At 44.0% G+C, this 19,913-nt stretch overlaps 1 protein-coding gene across 8 annotated transcripts in view; it reads right to left on the reverse strand.

The window, feature by feature from the left end:
* The window catches only part of IRF2 (interferon regulatory factor 2), a 40,844-nt gene extending 20,937 nt beyond the window's left edge, over positions 1-19,907 (reverse strand). Inside the window, exons 1-4 of one of the 8 annotated variants that reach the window (XM_042811473.1) lie at positions 5,364-5,427; positions 5,132-5,231; positions 3,789-3,915; positions 2,763-2,870 (exon numbers count right to left, since the gene is read on the reverse strand). In XM_042811473.1, the coding sequence (XP_042667407.1) occupies positions 2,763-2,849 (87 nt within the window). In that variant the 5' untranslated portion in view covers positions 2,850-2,870; positions 3,789-3,915; positions 5,132-5,231; positions 5,364-5,427. Of the gene's footprint in view, positions 1-2,762; positions 2,871-3,516; positions 3,668-3,788; positions 3,916-5,131; positions 5,253-5,363; positions 5,428-15,228; positions 15,353-18,987; positions 19,012-19,707 lie in introns of those variants that run through there. The other 7 variants (XM_042811470.1, XM_042811472.1, XM_042811474.1 and 4 more) reach the window with 7 other exon arrangements.
* Between the last annotated feature and the right edge of the window lie 6 nt (positions 19,908-19,913).

Here is a 19,913-nt window from a genome sequence, read left to right on the forward strand (position 1 = left end):
CTTGAAACTCTAACTGCAGAATGCTCCAAGCAGGTGAATGAGCATGAGATCAGACTAGTTAGGAAGTCATAAGGCAAATTTTAAATAGTGACCTCTGTTTGGATGGTAATACTCCAAGCAACCATCAAAGCAACGGGTTGCTTTTCAGCTCCTCTTACAGCTACTTTGCATGTTTCCACTCTAATTTCCTTTTCCAGACCCATGAGGGATGCTGACCTCACATTATCCTCCTCCTCATATCACCTCTGCCCTCTGCTGAACTATGTAACTTCTCTCATGCCTTCCAGTTTTGTCTCCCTGGGATGGTAAAGAAATTCCCTTCCTCCCTTCTGCTGTTCAGCAGGAAAATGTTTTCACTGAGGAGGAAGATAAGTATTTATTATTTAAGCCCTTTAGAGGAGGGAGTGTAATCTGGAGGGGAAAAAAAACAACCATCAACAATGCAGTGCAGAGCAAAGCAGGAGGTGTAGTGTGACTGACTGAGAGTAGGGAAAGGAAAGTCGTACATCGGCTGTTACCTGACTTATCACTGTTAACTGAAAGACTTAATTGCTCTTAACTCCCCAAGAAAAGACAGCCAATGACAAACTTAGATTGATACTCACTTCTTCAATATTTAAATCTTATTTCCTTAAAACTTGTGCACACATACACATGTCATTCTCTTGCTAATCTGCCCCATCTTCTTTTCTTTAATGAGAACCATACTTTCCTAACCTTTAATTAAAATACACCAATTCTGAAATCCTACAATTTCCAAAGTCAATTCTGTGCATACATAACATGCTTCAATAGATACGACATTTTATCAAAGATTCCACGAATAGCTTTGTTTATGGTCAGGATTTACAGTAAAAATATAAATATTTTTGGATTAATGATTCATCGTGGAATTAATTTCTAAGCATTTTTAAACAGAAACACTCAGAAGTGCTATTAGCTTGTTGATCTGGGTAAAGAACTGGCTGTGTGGCTGTGCCCAGAGAGTAGTGGTGAATGGAGGTAAATCCAGCTGGCAACTAGCCAGGAGCAGTGTTCCCCAGGAGTCACTACTGGGACCTGTCTTGTTCAGTATCTTCAGAAATGCTTCTCTAAAAGAGTGGTCAGGTGCTGGAGTGGGCTGCCCAGGGAGGTGGTGGAATCACCGTCCCCGGAGGTGTTCAAGAAATGGTTAGATGTTGTACTATGGGACGCAGATTGGAGGAGAAATATTGGTGGTAGGCGGACAGTTGGACTGGATCATCTTGGAGGTCTTTTCCAACCTCAGTGATTCCATGATTCAATGAAAAGCAGCTCAAGAGGATGCCGGATGTGAATGTAGAAGTGGAGAATCGCAATCTAATAAAGGTCAGTGCAGGCCATTTAGCCACTAATCCCTTAGTACAGGAGCAGTGTTTTCATACTGCAGAGCAAGTGCATGTTGGAGGCAATGCAACAAGTACATTCCCAGAGTACAGAGAAAGGTTACATGAACATAACCTACAGACAACAGCACTAAGACGCTAAACACTTAAGATGCTAAAATCTGAAATACTTTTCCTGCAGCTAAGCACAGATAAATGATTATAAATGATAAATGACAGAAACATTCAAGAAAGGACAGCAGAGATGGACTATCAGTAGGAGAGACCTGACAGAAGTAGAGACAGTAAAGGAGAAGAATTCTGAATGTGGTATTTAAATTATGAAGACAACAGTAAAATCTGTTCTCTTCCTCCTCTTCAACTATGACCCCATAATGCAAGAATAAGGACCTACTCAAATGCACAGGGCAGCTAACTTGGGAATGGATAAATAAATATTTATTTACCCAGCCACAGCATATGACAGTAACTAATGCACGTGTTCCTGAGAAACAAAATTTGCAAACTGAAGTTGACAGGACTGTTGTTAATTGTGTAGTTACAAGTATTTTTAACTTCGTAAACTGAAATTAAAAAATATCAGTCTTAGCTGTCATTCTCCAGTCTTAAAACTGAACATCTGAGTGCCACAACAACTACCATGGAGAGAATACTAGACTAACTGCACTAGAGCCTTAAACAGGATGGCAGCTCCCATATTTCTGCACCTACTTTACAGCATTTCCACTGTATTCATTTTGATAATAAAGTGGTTTTTGTTGCTAAAACTGCGCAATTCCTTTCAGCATGGTGAATAACTCTTCTGCATTGCATAATTCCGGGGTTTATTACAGCTCAAAGTCTCAAATACACTGTTTTACTGAATCAATTAAAAAAATGCAACCGGATTCTGATGTGCTTACAAAATTTCTAGCACTCTCACTATGAATTCTGGATAAGGAATAGTAAGTTGGGTCTGGTATAGGAAAAATTACCTGATTTTTTTTCTCAGATTCACTGCTTTAAGAAGTATCAGAGATTTCATACAAGTCTGAAAGAGATCATCACTTCAACTCAGAGGTTAATGCAGAACACAACATTACATCTCAGATGAGCATTTTGTTCAAAATCCCTCTGACACTATTTGGTAAGCAATTTGTTCCAGCTAAAAAACTTAACAGAGTCTACATTTTTTTTCCACCAACAAAGGGTCAGAGGAGGAAAATGCTTATAAACAAGTCACAAATCTAACAGGCAAATGCAAAGAGCTTCAGATCTGGAACGTAAGGCCAGAAGAACAGGTTCAGCAGGAAGCATTCAGCGTTGCCCCTTTCAAGACTAAGAACACGAATTTACACTGCTATGAAGGACCACATTCACACACACGTGCAGGCGTGCTTGCACAAACACACCCCTTACCTTATTTAGCCATTTCAGCCCTGGTATTGTGTTAGAATTTATTTGTTCTTCCAGCCACGGGCGCATCCGCATTCTTTCGACAGGCATTGTTACCTGCACTGGAAGGAGCTGAAGGGAACAAGGGACAATGTTACTTGTTTTCCTGGCAGCACTCAGTACAAAATACACACAGACCTACTTATTAGCAATTTGCAGGCACTTAACAATCATAATACTGGCTTGGGATCTGCGTAGGAGACTCCCATAAGAGCAACTGAGATGATAAGACTTTCTCCACAGCAGAAAGTGATACATCTACGTTAGTAAACCCGTCACCTAAAGACACATGCCAATGGCAACAGCTCTTCAAATGACACGCAGGATACCACAAAGAAAATCAGTTGTCCTCCTGCAGAGATCTCTTCCATTGGCCTATGCTGCATTTGCTGAATACACTTTTTGCCAGCAAGAGAAAACAACAAAACCAGCAAACAAAGCCACACAGGAAACATCTCTGCACTAGCCATAATTATATATCTACTAACTAGAGTGTTTTCAAATGGCTGCTTCTGTTGCACAGACTTGATTAAGATAGCAAAAGCTGTATTTTTCATCACAGTACTTCATTAGACAGCTTGGCTCTGGTTGTGCACTACGATCCCTTCCCTCCAGATTTATCTGATTGACTCAGCCACTGATTTTTTCTTAAACTACATTTCAATAGTGCTTAGCTAGGAAAGGAGCACTCTGCAGCCCCGTCCAGGGGGGGACATACCAGGACATGTTATGTTACTCAGCTAAGGCTCCAACCGTCCTCTTTGTCTCTCTCTCTCACACACACACAAGCACACGTGACCCTGATGCACTTCCCCATTTAGAATGGTGAATTATTGACAGAAGAGTCCAAAGTCTTGAAGCTAGGACAAATAATTTTAAAAACATTAACCTATCTCAAAGTGCCAAGCAGCACTAGATGCAGATTAAAGCGCTGCATAAAACTCCTGCTAACCAGCCTGCAATCAATCATTTCCACATTCAAGTACTTGCATTTGGGCTGCTTCTTCTCTCCCCCACTACACCAGGCTCAGCTCCTTCCTCTCTCCTTTGTTCTTCACAACTGCATTCTCTGCATCATTCTTAACTTCTCTGCTCTGCTATTCTTGTCACCTTTGATCTTTAAAAAAAAAAAAAAAAAAAAAGAGAAAAACAAAAAGACTAGGCAACACATCTGAAAGCACACAGCAGTGACACAAATGTAAATGTGTTTGTTCTTTTTTCCTATGGGATTACGGGCAACAGACAGACTAACAATCAGGCAGCACCAAGCCCACACCCAGTACAAGAGGAAGAAAAATGTTCAAAGTTTCCTCTCATTGCTCTGAGGACATGTATTTCCTGAAACTAACAAGGAATTAAAACCTGAGTGCAACAATAAGGTGCTGATATGTTTCCAGGGACCAAAAAGGTCTAAAATAGCTTAGAAAATGCTTGCCATTGCTCAGCTCACTTTCAAGTTCACTTTACACATAAGAAAGCAGACAACCCTGGAGCCCAACAATGGTGGAATGCTCCTGCAAAGCCCCAGTCTGTGCAGGAGCAAAGTTCTTTTCTAAGTGACAGTGACACAGAAACACAGAATCATTAAGGTTGCAAAATACCACTAAGATCATCTAGCCCAACTGTCAATGTAGCTAAAATGCACTATTCCCTCTTCAAATATGCAAGAAGTACAAGCACTTTTTTACAAAGCAGATGCAACCAGGCCCCAGAAGCCTTTCCAGTACCAACTATCCTGTATGGAACACTCAGTGCCACTTCTCACCTATCAGGCTAGAGTCAGAGTTGAAAAATGCAAATGACCATACTAAAGTGCGAGTGCATTTCTATTCAGATGTCAAGGAAGAAGCATGCAGATGTGACCAGCATCTTACAAACTTTTCTTCTTAGGACTTTTCCAATATATATACACTCCGAGACAAGTCAAGGAAACAGTACGTATCACTTCAGATTTCAATTTGTAAGTGCGTGCACAGGATACATCCTGTGTTGCGGCTAACAAGCCTCTAAGACAAATGTCAAGCCTATCTGAATGAAGTAGTTACACAAAAAGCAAGGAAGTAACCTCTAAGGTAGCAGCAGCAAATTCCATTTCGGGGTGAAAAAAATAAAAGCTGCCGTTGTGAAAAAGTGATGCTTTTCAGGAAGGAAGAAACTGCTGACACCACTGCTACAAGGAAGGAGGCCTTGCTCAGAGACAAGGTAGAGACATTTATCTCACCCCTCTCACGTCCCCAGGGGCCCTACCAGCTGTTCCCTACAGATGCTCATCTCCTTCCCAGTGCCTGGAGCCCTCTGGAACCAGCACATAATCCACAGCCAGTAGCACACACCTTCACATCCATCACCTGCACCTTTTCAAATTCCTCAGCGCTAAGCAGAAGAGCAGTTTGGCTTGTGAGAAGGGAGGAGTGGCTTCCAAGATCTGTTTATCTGAAAGTAAAACCAAAGCCAGCTAAAAATAACCAGTGGTGATGTCCAGCTGGAGGGAGTTGTAGGCATCTTCTGGGGAGCTGTATTTCACAGAAGGGCAAACGCAGCATGTGTGCATTCATCAAAACATACCCTGTGCTCTTCAATGACCACGAGCTGAAGAAAATAAAGCCTGACGTTTTCAGAACGCACTCCCAGACCCTTCTGCCTTGGGACAGCACGGACCATAATGATGCTAAAATGCAGTGGTTTTTTGGCAGCCGTACGTCAACATCTCTGCAATGAAAATAACCAGTCAGCTCTATCTAGCAATTGTCTGTGTGAAATGAAGGTGCCTCATCTTCCCTCCAGGGCTGTCATACATGTGCTTTGCTTGTATAGTAAGACTACAATTCCACAATGCCTCAAAAAGTAACCTCTGTATTTCACCACTGCCTTCCAGAATGTGTGACACAGTTTAGAGGCAGGCTTAGCTGGTGCACCTGGGAGTCTCATGACGATGGCTCCTTTCTGCACTATTTTTGTTGTTGCCTTCACTGTCAGCTTGAAATCCAACCCTCCACGAGTGGTGGCACAATCACCTGCCGTCAGTTGTTGCTCGAGTTTCTAAAGATCTCTACAATTCCCTTAAACAGACAGCAAAAGCACGCTGAGTTTCACTAGCCATCACTAAACATCGTCATCTTCGCTCTACATTAGAGTATGTTAATTATGAAGCAAATACAAAGCCAGAAATGAGGGTGAGCCATACAAAAACACAGGGCACATCAAGGCCTCTCACTCCCACTTCTCTCTGGTGTTTACCCATAAGAAAGTAAAAAATGAAACAATGAATCCTTTTAAGGAGAACGAAACATTAACATTTAGAGTGTGAAGCAGGCCTGCAACACCAGGAGTGCCTCTGCACCTACGGCCCACTGCCCATCAACCTTCACAGTGCACTTCCCCTTCAGACTTACACTCCTGAAGTCACAGCTACATGTAGGTGCACGTATTTTGTGCTCTGAGACTGCCTTCAGCTCCATCTCAGTCTCATCATGAGCCAAGCTTTTTCTCACCCAGATGGCTTTGTGAACAAGATGAGGAAAATACCAGGGTTGCAAGAACACCTTTCTGTAAGGTTTGTTCAGTCGGCTGAAGCTCAACCAATGCTCTCATCCAGCAGAGAGGGAAGTGCACTCCAGCATGAGAGCATCTGGAGAGGACAGGTGACATCCCCAGAATCCAGAACTGCTAATGAGGACACTGTGCTTTCAGACCACAGCTTCAAATTTGGGCTGTACTGACCTCTAGCACCTCTCTAGGGAGGGCTCAGGAAAATACTCAGCATTTCCAGAGAACCATGCTGAAGTCAAGCTTTCTGGCATGACACTGAGAATAATTTCTGTCTGTTTTTTCTTCTGGTTTATAATTGTCCTGTGGTGGGGGGAAGGGAGAAATAAAAGCCAAGAAACACAATCAACTGCTAATGCAGATGGGACCCTGGAAAACATTTTTCTATCCTACAAGAAAAGGAGAACTCATTTAGACACGAAAGTAGGCCTGCCTACTGGGAATTCACTTTGTCAACATTTGACATTCTTAACAAGAAAGCACATCAACAAGAACCACAATTTGTAACTATACATCTTAGAAACATATTAAGCTTGATAGCTCTGTTAATATACTTTCCCTTTTCTTGCAGCATTTTCATCAACGACATCTTTCTTAAAGAGAGCCACAGTCAGGGGCTGTTGACTTAGCTGTGGGAGCTGGAACATACTGACTGACATTATTTCAGAACAGCCATTACCCTTCACTCAGTGACGTAAGCCTGTGGAGAATAATAACAGTACAGTAGCACTTTACAACAGCACTATAGCACTAATATTGTAGTAGTATAATAATAGTAGTTTGACCACTTTTGAAGGTTTGTGCTAGTTCTGCAGACAGGTCCGACTTCTTTTTGCAATTAGATACTATGAAAACACAATGGAACCTCCTCTCTGATAAGCCATAAATTGTCTGAATCCCACAGATCCAACAAGAGAGATCCAACACAGAGAGTGTTATGACAGAAAGAGTTATGGAAGAAAGACAGGGCAAGTTGCTGCAGTCTGGACAGCACAACCCACCTACGAACACAGAATCCTGGAGGAGGCCAGCCAGCAACACAGCTTCTACTACAACACATTGCACTGGAAAATTTCTACATGGGAATTGTAACCAGGGTCAAGCATACAAGCCAACCTCTCAAGAAAGACAGCTGAAGGAAAAGAGACACAACAGTGTACAAAACCAAAGCACAGGTGTAAGTGCTCTTACGAGCAGTGATACAAAGAGCATTGAGCAAGTAGCTGTCACTACAGCTTCCTCAAGACATAATGTTCTATTGAATTTCAGCTCCATACTTCTTCCTAAGATGTGTTTTCCCAACATTCTTTATGTAAGACTCTTTAGAAGGAAACCTATAGCACTTGTTTGTTTTTGAAAAGATATTTGTAAAGTATTAGTTATTCTCAAGAGATATTTCCCTTTTAAGAAATATTAGAAAAGCTATAAATGACAGTTGGGTTACATTCTATCTATCCTCACAGCTTTAAATATTTTCACTGGCAACGCTCTACAAACATCTCCTAGCCCTTCCTACTATATGCTAAGACACACAAGTAATTTCCTTGATACTAGATAACAAGGAAATGACACTACTGACATATAGAAAGCATAACCTTTGAGAATGAAGAGCTCCTCAGGAGAATTATGGTAGTTGTAGAAAGAAAGTGAAAGGAACAGCAGAGCATGTAGGAAGTCTGAACAGCACAAGATGTTTTATTCCCTTCCGTTTTGCTCTGACAGCATCTGGATAGCTGAGAAGTCACAAAGGTTATCTCCAAACTACAGATTGCTCTGTGCCTACAACAAGTATAGTTTTTGAACTTATCTCTATGGAAGCAAAATAAATATATGAATAAATAAATAAACAAAAATGGAGAAAGCAACCTTTCTTTTCCCATAACACAGTAAAAATCTGGATATGGAAGTACAGTTGTGAGAAGGCAAGGTGAGGTAAGGCACTTGAGGTGTATTTGCGACATAGGTCACAGCCTTTCCCCAAAGGTATGAAAAAACATCTGTTCCCTAGAGGACTTGCGCATAGTATTGCATGGGATCTATTTATCTTTCCTCTGTGAGCAGAGAATTGACAATATTTAAAATAATAATAATAATAATAATAATCTGGTACCAGTTTTGCTGATAATCTTTTAAAGCATTCCCTTTGCTTCCTAACGCTGGTGCACATCAGAAAAGCATCAATCACTCTGTGTGACCAAACACATGCTGAAATGAGAGCATACACTAATTTTAGGATTCAGGGAACTGGGTTCTGTATTTGTCTACGCGCCAAGACTGTTCAGGGATACAAAGAAACATGATCTTATTCTGACGACCAGCACTTAAAAGCAAAATTCTGTCCCTTGGTCACAACTTGGACTCTGCCTTCACACAGCATTCTGTGTGTACGGACTCTGAGCAAGCCTAGCTTGGAAGTCACCCTATTCAGAGATATTTCCCTGGGTAAGAAAACCTGTTCATGTGACCTGGCCAGAAGTACTTCAGAAACATAAACAAGATTTAAGTTGAAATACACGTAACTGAATTCAGACATCTGAACTGCGTCGAACTGCATCCTACAAGAGACCTCCACTTGGGTGTATTTCACATCTTCCAAAAGCACAAAGGAAACCTTACTGCTGATGCTGCCAATGCAGAATTAACATGCCTGCTTTCTGACAACCCCAAATTATGCAAATACACGTTATCTTTATTGGAACCTACAGCAAAACACTTAATTAAAGTAACATTAGTAAGTGAGGAAAAGTGCGCATATTCGTTCTCACAGGAGCATGGGTTAAGAGTTCCAAACCTTGAAGCTCTTGGAGTTGTAAAATGGAGATACAAGGCAAGAAAGAACAGGAAACTCTAGAAAAGACTTCCTACACTCATGAATAAATTCATGATAGACAGCAAAACAGGTACCCTGTCTGGTCTTTTCTTGTCATGCATTAATGGTGCCTCTTTCTTCTGCTCCCTACAAACACTGACGCTACTAAACAGGGACAATGCAAACATTCCAACTCTACCTTGTGCTCTCTTCCATTTAAAGCCTACCCACTGCTCCACACCCGTTGGCCATAATTCTTGATCCACACTGCTGCAAATCCAGTACTTTTCCTGCTCTTTAGCAATGTTTTGGTGGCAGCAGCAGACAAGGTCTGTGTGAGCATGCTATGTCCTTCCTGAGCGTCACCAAGAAAAACATCTCACAAGAGCCAAGGAAGGTTGTATCTCACTTGCTCAGGTGCCTGCAGGAAGGAGGAGACTCCATCAAGACAGGCTGGAAAGCCAACAATTAAAGAGCAGGCAGGCTGGTAAGGCACAGGTCAACACACTACTGGTACGCAAGGCCTGGTCTGGCCTGGCCATTACTAAGGGCAACCAAAGGCAACCACAGAGAAAAATTCACCTGCTTACCACAGGTCCCAAACCACAGGCCATGACAGGATTTGGCTGGAAAGCTGTGGGATGGTGCCAGCAACAGCTACTCAACTTCCAAAGGTTCTGCTCAGCAGGGGCTGTTGGTGCTCACCTCGGGCTGTAGAGTGGTGTGATTGGATGGAGAAGAGGGGGTTATCTAGCATTCCCCTCTTGTGCTACTGCTGCAGGCAAGGAAGATACAGACAGGTGGAAGGAAAAAAAAGTTTTCTGTCCTCAAGGGCTGGAGGGTGGAAAAGCTCCCCGCCATTCCTTACAGAAGGAAAAGAAATGGAACGAAAGAAATACCTCAAACACATACTGAAATCAGCATTATACACTGCAAGACAAACAAGCCCAGGAAAATGTACAATGGGAACTCATACTGTATAGAGTGTATTTCATCAGCCCTATAGCATTTCTGTTCCACCCAAAGGGTGTTAACATGTTTTGGCTGGGATTCAGACATTACACATCAAAACAGACTCCTTCCTTTGGTTTCCATGCAAGGCTTATTTTCCCTCGGCAGCAAAGACATGAGTTGTTGTTTTGTAGTGATCTCAGGCATTGTTAAAGGTAGCCCTTGGATTTGCAGACTAGAACTGCACCAAAGAAAAGCAGAGATATCTTAACACAACAGAACCAGGCATCTGACTTGTGCTTCTGCACTGAGCTGCTATGAAACAATGCTTCAGCTTCTCAGCACCTACAACAAGGTTTCCATTTTACTGGCTCTTATGCTGAATACAAACACAACTTAAGATATGAATATGTGCTGCTGAGCCCATCCACTTCTTTGGCAACACAGTGACTTCCATCAGCGGGGAACTTGGCCCAGGCTTCTAACAAATAGATTTTTAAAGATCATCCCTGCAGTATCTGTGCCACCAAGATCATCTATTATTCGTACACCCACAAATGTCCCCAAGTCTGGTGAGCATGCAAAGCCACTGTTTCACTTTAAAGGAATACTTTGTTTCCTTCTTTTCTTTCTTTTGTTTCCCAGGTCTCACCCTGACTCAGGATGGAGATGCCAACTTCAGAGGTGGTCAGGATGACAGCACGTCCACACAAACGGTAGCCAATGGCATGTGATTACATACAATTCTCCAGAAGTCTGAAATACAGCCACAAATTCTACCTGATTTATTTACTCCTTAAGCTTTGTTTTATGCCTGGTGATTGCTCAAGATTTGCTTTCAGCACCTGGGATATGTCAGGATTTTTCCCCCAAAAGCTGCCAGAAGACCAAGTGGTCATTTTTTCAGTAGTAGATCAGTCCTTCACTCAGACAAGTTTAGAAAGGGCTTGTTTACAACAGGAAAAATCACAGGCGTGGTTGTCAGGCAACAATTAATTCCTTGCATCGGGGAGCAGTTATCCCCAAATAAATCATTCTAATCTGGAATTAACTGCTCACACACGAATTCACTCTCGAACACCCACATATAATAGCTGATGTGGCTCTGCTGCAGCCAAACCCTGCACATTCTTAAATCTGTCAGGAAAACTCAGCATTTGACAGTTGATTCATAAGGAATTTTCCAGGCTGATGAAAATATAAGGCTGTTAAGGCTCAAACAATTATCAAGAATCGCTTCTTTTATCATACTAATGCAGCTCAGCAGCATTTTTTAAAGTCCCTCCCTGGCTCTGTTAGACTCAGTGCCCTGTGAGTAGGCTTACAGGAAACATCCCTAAAACATCTGTGGGGCGCACATTTCCTACACTGGTCTTTATGAAAGCAACACCAAATCATACATGCAAGTACCTAAAAGATGGGGATTATACACTGTAAACATCTTTTTCAAGGCCTGCAGTCTTCCTCCCCTGTCCTGTCGCTCCTCTGACTAAATAACACAGTCAGGGCTTTATAGGACACCACAAGTAAGAAAAGCAGCCGTTGTAAACCAGAAGTCCTTAATCTCAGTGTTCCCACACTGGTAGCTTGTGAGGATCGGGCAAGTCTCCAGAAAAGATGGTTATGTTTTAAAGGCGCTCAGAGAGGCAGAAAAATTATTTCAGACAGCTAACGCCAAGAAATGCGATCAAGGAAGAGGTTTCACATTTACTGGCCATGACCTGAACCTGATGTAACCCACCTTGCTCAGATTTGACTCGTTTCCCACATCTAGCCTTGTTTGTGTAACATACTGTTCTGCAACACACAGCAAAAACTATTTGCACACTACACTAAAGTACGATTTAATATTTGCTTAAAGCTTTCGCTTTATTGTCTGGGCAAAGGCAGCCTCTACCACTAAAGTTAATAGCTAACTCACACCTTCTTGCTACCCAGACTTCTAATTGCCAGCACAGCATCCAGAACCGAGAGAAGTCAGAAACCATTCCTGCCTAACTTCTCACCGAGCACCAAAGCCAGCCCTCTTGTGAAAGCAGTTTATCCCTCGCTTCCAACAGAAGGGATGACTCCCAAACTTCTGGCTAAGAGGGTTCAATTATTAAAGAGAAATACACGCTATTTTGGATTAGTAAAACACACTTCTGCCACTTACTTAGCACTCTTGCTTTAAGGACAGACCACAGAAGGCACAGACTTAGGGGCAGGGATACTCTGAATCATCCGCACAGCAAGCTGGAAACATGTCTGTCACATGCACTTATTTATGCTTACAAAAATAGCACCGTGAAAGAAGCAGATGTGTGAGCACAAAAAATAACTTAAATCGAGTTAGTTATTCTAGAGATACTGGCAGACACTGGTAAATTTAAGAGAGAAACGTCCCTCTCTTGTATGCAAACTTTAAAGGTCTCCATTTCAAGAGTACTAAATAATAAAGGCTTAGTAAAGACACGTGCTGAAACAGTATGTTGTAATCCTACTAGGTACAGAAATGCTACTCTTTCCACCACCATGGCACATACAGGAACTTCTTTACTCATTCATGTTGAGATATGAATGGTTAAAGGGATTGCTTACAAAATATGTTCTTCCTCTAACATTTGTGTCAATCACAGACTAACAGCAATGAGACAGCCCCAATTCCTGATCTGCAGCTATTTCTATCTTGGAGGCTTCCTAAAATACTGCAGAGCTAGAGTGAGACCACCGAATTCATCTTCATTGCTATTCTGAGCCAGATGAACAACATTAAGCTAAATAAAGCCAGTATTCAGCAGCTTCCCTCACGAATCCCAAATCTCCAGAACAGGTTTGGGATCCAAAGAACTAAGTCCTGATACACCTGAACGTGTGTGAGAATGCAATCTCTGCAGTTGAAGTCCTTCATTTTGCACTCATACAGCTACTCAATACCCCATCAACACTTCATTCAATACAGTCCCTGAATATGTGTCTCTACACATGAGAAGGATGCACATTCAAGTTTCTCAGGCATCCCAATGCCAGTATTACTACAATGTTTCCAAACATTACTTCCCCACAAGAACAGGGCCACACTGAGCACACAGGGTTATCACAGGGAGAACTAGATAGGAAAAGCATTAACTGGAAAACCAGTGGGAAAAGCTCTTACTTCTTATCCTTTAGTTAAGTTCAGTTAAAAGAGTGTTGTCCTGTAGAAGTCAAATTTACTAACAGACGAAGTAAATAACAATGCGGAATTTAATTTTATGAAGTCCAGCTCTCATAGTTCCTCGCTCTGTGTTTATTCTTTCATTTTTGCCAACTTGGAAATGAAAACCAGTGGAGTCAGTTTCACTTTTGTTTATATTTGGTTTCAATTTTATGCTCAAGTTTTGCTTTCACGTTTTTAACATCACAGCATGTGGATTTCAAATCCTGCAGGAAAGATTTCAGCAGCTTTAAAGTATTTCCCCTTTTTTCAACTGTGGAATTATTTTTACTTTAGATAAGTTTCGTAAGACGCTGTTACAAATTTGGAATGCTTTTGGCAAGAGAATTGACTTATTTTGCTTTTAAAAACTGATATGCCACGCTGAATTTAATTCAATAGTTCTGTACTTTCCACTTGTTTTATCTTTCAATTAAATTAAAGCACATCTGCACAACTCAACAAAACAGATTAAGAGCAGCAGTGCACCAAGGGGACAGAAAGCCCATATCATGCACCGAACACATGTTCTACATACACATCAAATGCATATACTGACCTAAACTTGTTCCTACCTCCTCTTATGGACCAATTAAGGCATTATCTTGCTTAGGCAATGCTGTAAGAGCTTCACCTGTAATGCCGTCAAGCCACGTCCAACAACAGAAACACCATAGCACAGATTTTGCCTTCTGTGCAATCACTGAGCCCCTCAACTCACAGATATCCCTGCATACACACCAGAAAGCAGAACTGTCTTACAACAAGCTGTAAGCAAACCCTCCTTTTGTGCTGTACCCATGCTAAGCATGCTGCTCTTTAAAAACTGCTGAAAACGATTCTATAGAAATGGTTAGACAACATCCACTGCAACAAATGTCAACGTGCTTTTGCCACAGCTTAGCTCCATTCTAACACCTCGATATGTTGCAAACATGTCCAGCAGTAACTGCAAAAGTGAGTTAAGTGTTTTACAGCCTATCATTAAGACATGCGTGCTGCACAATGCATTCATCATGCCATATACAGAAAGGGTAATTGTATATGTTAGCTATAAATATGGAGGCATTAAACTCTTAACTATCAACACGCTAAATTTATAACAGTTATAATCAATACTAGTTTTTCCTACTGGCTATTTCAATCTTAACACAAGAGCTCACACCTTGTCAGTGCAAGGAGGAACCTTCATAATGTTCACAATTAATGATTCAGTGTATCTGAAAATGAGAAGGAAGTTCTTTAACTACACTGAATATTTTTTCCCATAAAGTCATTCTTACATGAGGAATATGAAATGAAATAAATCTGTTTTTCTCACTCATTTTGGTTTGCTGATATTTTTGTTTTCCTTTCGAAGTTGTGATCTCAAAAAACAAAACATCTGACACTAACCACAGTTTATAGCAGCACAAGCTATAATAAAACTTCTGTAAACACTACCTTATGGCTTATATCCTCAATATAACAATTACTGAAGGCCTTTGAAGAACTGAGTTCTAAAAGGTCAATCTTTAACAAATCACAGAGATAAGTAAGAGTTCCACAAAACAAGTAACGTTGTGATTAGTTCTCCTTCTGTACCTACAAACAGATTCCTGCACTGGAAGTCCACAAATGGAGATTCTAATCCTTGAAACCCCCAAAGAATTTCGCTGGAACACCACTCCTATGCAGCATTAGGTGCATGCATGATGCATTTAGCCTGCGTCCGGTTAACAAGTCCAGGTGTAACTAGCATAGGCTGAACAGGGGCATCTTGGAAACGTATGTTCTTTTTTCCGAAGTTCCCCAAAAAGCTAAGGCACAAGATTCATGCTGCAGAGGTCAGTGCACAGTCTCACTTCTCTAGGTAACCTACAAACGGATCACTTCTTAGGCTTATGCTTATCCTCATGGAGAAAATCTCTACCTGCAGTTAGTTCTCAGAAAGAATTCTTGATCGGTACCTGCTGTAGGTTGTGGATATTCAGTGCTCCAAGTTTGACTAAGCTGCACGGCAAGTTTCTCTCCCACAGGCTGCCTCATCGCTTGTGAACCCGCTTAAACTCCTGGCACCCACAGCACGCTGGGGCAGGGAGCACCGCATTTATGGGCTGCCCCACAAACACCTCCTCCTGTACTGAGTGCCTCTCAATTGTTTCCTGTGGGCTGCGCTTACCTGCTCCCCGCTGCCTGTTCATTCTTCTCATTACACTGATGATTTCAGGGAACATTCCCATATCCTCCTCAGCCATCCCCTGGTCAAGGCGAGGCGCCCAGACTTTCACAAAAGCTGTTCTATCCACCTGATTGTCCTCAATGCCTTTCTCTGCAGCTCTGCTGGTTTCACTGCACCCTTTCTGAGATGGGGAAACAGAAATTGTTAATGCTGCTCAGGAGAGGGGAGCAATAGGGGTTTATGGTAGCATGATGATGCTTACTTTTCCATGTTTTACTCCTTCCTAATAATTCTAAACCTGCCTTCTGCTTCCTGAGCCACTGCAGGACACAGAGCTTATTTTTTCATAGGATTACCTACATCCTATGATCTTTTCCCTAGTAAAAACAGTCAGTTCAAGCTTTCCTTTTGTGTATAAAGTTAAGATTACACTGCCTTCCATATGCATTACATTTCATTGGTATGTACTGAATTTTATTTGCAGCCTTACAGCTGGGCTTTCAACATAACAAGATCCTTCTGCAGGCTTTGCAGTTCGGCCTTTGGAGTTTGACTACAGGGAGGAACGGGTGAATCCAACGAGCAAACTTGCTGCACCACCACCCAGCCCCTCCTGCACCCGCTGATCGGCAGGGACAACCAGCACCCTCCTTCCATCCAGCAGGGCTGGCCATGGCCATGCCCAGAGCAACCTGATCCCATGCTGAGCCCAGCCCTGCTCGGGGAAGGGCAGTATCAAGGAGACCGCAACAACAGCTCAACAACACCTTTACAAACCCCACAACTGGTGACGCACAAGGTCTCCTCAACAAAAGCCAGGCCTATTCTTTGTCAAGATATCACATTTATACCTCCCGTTCACTAATCCCATTCACTAAGTACTGGCAAACAAACTCAGAACCAAATGCCCTACAGTTCCCCGTCTCCGCAGAAAACTTGAACAACTGACAAGAAATTTGTCACCTTCTATTCCTGGAACACCAAGGCCAGCTCTAAGCAACAAGTGACACACATTGGGGAATGCAGTAGCAATTTCACATTTTAAGTATCACCTCCTCCACCTCATCCTTCATTTCCAGCAATTTGTTCTGATACCTCCTTATACAGTCACATTACTTGCGAGCAAACCCCAAACACGCTTACTCCTTAAAAAAAGTAAAAAGCCTCCAACAAAAGAATCTCCCAAAACTCTTCCTAGTGCACATGACTCAAAGACCTTGTTTCAGTCTTCTGTTGCAACTTTATCTTCCTCGAGCACTCCTTCTGCACATGGATCATTTATCAGCACGCTTCCTGCTTTTGATGCACTTCAAAGAGGATTTACTGTTTGTTTTCATGCTTCTAGCAAATTGTTCCATGACTCTGTTTGGCCTACCTTATTATGTTTAACACAGATTTTACATTCTTTTCCATCCTTCTCACTGAGCACAAGACTTTAACTTGCTGAAAGATGTCTTTTTATTTCTGCTTTCCAGCTTCTTCAGCTCTTTCTGTATTTCTGGCAGATGCCATGCAACTGCTTTGAGCCTTTGTTACACTTCCTTTGAAGAATTACATGCCACCTGCAAGCATTTTACACTTTTGACTGCCTCTCGCCCTTGTACTCATGAAATTTTTCCTTCTTTCATGAAGATTTACCATGGAGAATTAACACCACCACAGTAGCCCCTGGCTTTACTGCTCCTGCAACAACGGTTCTCTGCTCCACCTCAAAGCATGACAGCCAGTCAACACCTTGAACCACGCGGCCTTAATCTATCCTCTTCCTATTTAGGCCTGGAGCACCAATTCACAAGATCCTGTGCAACTTCCTGTCACAGGCGGTCCTTAACAACCAGCACCCACTTCATGCACATAGAAACTACCCCATGCTCCCTAGGCCAGCTGCAGTCTTTGTTACTACAGTATCTGAGCTTCCACCGTTTCTGATACTCCAAGTACTGTATCATGGAGATGTATTAACAGCAGTTTTAATGCTACAAGGATGGCCCCCTCCAGTGAGAGGTTATCTCATGGCAAACTTTGCATTCTTCACCTACAGCCTGTCATTCTTCACCTACAGGCTTTCCCCACAGTTTTGGTTTAGAATTTTTATTTTTATACACGCATATTACACATACATAAATGTATACTTCAGCTTAAGGCACAAGGGATTTATTTAGATAAATCCATTTTTCTAATGCAGACTCCTCCTATTCCAAATATATTTCCAGTTCCTCTTGAATCTTAGCAGCCTTTCTCTGCATCATTCTCTCTAACGCATTACGTCTGCTTTTCTGACACCACGCACAATTGTAGGCCTCGGTAAAGTGGAGATTTGGGTCCTTAGCCCCCTATCTAACAGCATTATTTTACTTCTCAAACCTCCCTGCTACCCCTTTCTATGTAGTATGGTCTCTGACTAGCAGCCTTTCCCAGGAGACTGGCTTGCCATATTCTGACAGAGATATCACCAAGATACACGCATCAACATGACCCCGAACACCTCTGTCTCCTAGATGCAATGCCCAGCTCCCCTCCACAAGGTTACCTGGCTGTGCTTGCAACTAGCCAAACACATGGCACAGGTCTCAGTGCAGCAATATTGTGCCAAAGGGCTCACTGCACACTCATGCTAACCACCACTGCACACTCATGCTAACCACACTGAGTTTTGTCAGCAAGAAGGAGCCACAGCATGCTGGAGGCACATGGAGCAGTCCCTCTGAGAGACGCTACCAGTATGGGACAATGAAGCCTCAGAAGGGACTAGTGGCACGGAAAGGTTGTGATTCAGACAGAAACCATCTGCCTCACAGACCACTCATGCTAGTTTTATAATTGTGTCACCATTTCCGCACCAGGGTGAATTCAAATTTTGTTGCTACTTGCAACTCTCTTTTTTTGGTACTATCAAAGGATACTACATGCAAATCTAAATAAGATTTAGTAACTGTGATTTTAAACGTTAAATATTTCATCTCAAACAGAGGTTTTGCTTTACAAGAGTTCCTGCGTTTCAGAGATCGCTGTCCAGAAGACCTGAGCGCAGTATGACAGTTGTATAGCATCTAGGAGCAACGTTCTGAGTGCTGAAAATGAAATCGATACAATCCCTTTACGGGAGCTCAGTGTATAAACACCGCAGCCTGAAACGCACTGCCGCGTTCGGTGCTTCCTCAGTGGGAGTTGCGGAGCCGAACGCCGCTGGGACGGGGCTGGGAGAGGCAGTCCTTCAGCCCCGCAGCCCGGATCCCGGACGTTCACACGGCACCGCAATCCGGCCCTCCTCACTGCACGCAAACAAAACTCCGGCTCCTAACTTTTTTCTTCGGGGAAGATGTCCGGCTCTCGGCCCTTCGCTCGCTGCCGTCCTCCCAGCAGGGCACAAGAGCCGAGCGGGTGCAAAGCGACGGAGCCTCGTATAAACAAAAGGCCGCTATTCCCATCGGATCGGACGGGGAGCGCCGTTAGGTGCTGCCGATACCGGCCCGCAGCTCATTCCAACCACGTACTAAAAGGACGAGCACCCGCTTCCCGCAGCCCCGTTTCCTCGCTGGATATTTACAGGCCATCTGATCACCGGGGAACGGCCCCGGGTCCCGCAGCCTCTCGGCCCGGACCACAGCCTCGGCGACCCCAGCCGAGCCCGTGAGCTCCGCTCGGGCCCGGCGGCAGCGAGGCGGCACACGCCTGACCCCGCCGCCCGCCCGCCCGGAGATCCCGGGGAGCAGACGGCGGCTCAGCCCGAGTGGAGGCCGCCGTGACGGGTGCCCGGCCCCCCGCGGGCCGTCCCCGCGGCGGAGCGTGGGGGGGGGAGGCGCGGCCGACGCTTGTGTACCGGCCGGGAGGGGCCGGGCAGCGCCCCCCGCCGCGGGCCTTCCCGCAGCCCCTCGGCCCGCACCGGCCGGGCCGCGCCCACGCCGCCGTTCGCGGCAACAAGTGTTGGGCCGAGGGCGCCGCGCGGCCGCGGGGATCCGAGCGCGGCCCGCAAGGCGCCGAGCGCCCCGCCCGGGCCCGCGGCCTCCTCCGGCGACGGGGCCGCGCTCGGTGCTCCCGTGCCCGCTCCTTTGTCCCCGCAGCGAGACGCGCCCGCGCACCGGCAGCTCGGCGGCCTCCGTGTCGCTGCGCTCCGCTCGCGGGCCCGGGCTCTGCCCGCAGCACCGGCGGGACGCGCACACCTCAGCCGCACCTCGCCGCGGCGATCTCAGGGGAGAAACAAAACAAAACAAACAAAAAAAACAAATACGACGAAAAATAAATAAATAACGCTATCGGCGCTTTTTACCTTTCCAGCGCGTCTTCGCGGCACTTATATAATTCCTCAAGGTTACCGCCGTTGCCAGGGGACGCGAAATGGAAATGAAAACAGGCGCTGAATAATCGCGGGAGCAAAACTAAAAGTTACTCCCTCCGCCTCGGCTGCGAAAGGTCCAGATCGAAAGCAAAACAAGGAGAGGAAGCGGCGAGCCGCCGGCGCTTGGAAATCCCCCC

Source organism: Centrocercus urophasianus, unplaced genomic scaffold (assembly GCF_019232065.1).
Source record: "Centrocercus urophasianus isolate 14NV4802_14NV808 unplaced genomic scaffold, USGS_Curo_1.0 seq_13, whole genome shotgun sequence".
Classification (NCBI taxonomy): Eukaryota; Metazoa; Chordata; class Aves; order Galliformes; family Phasianidae; genus Centrocercus; species Centrocercus urophasianus.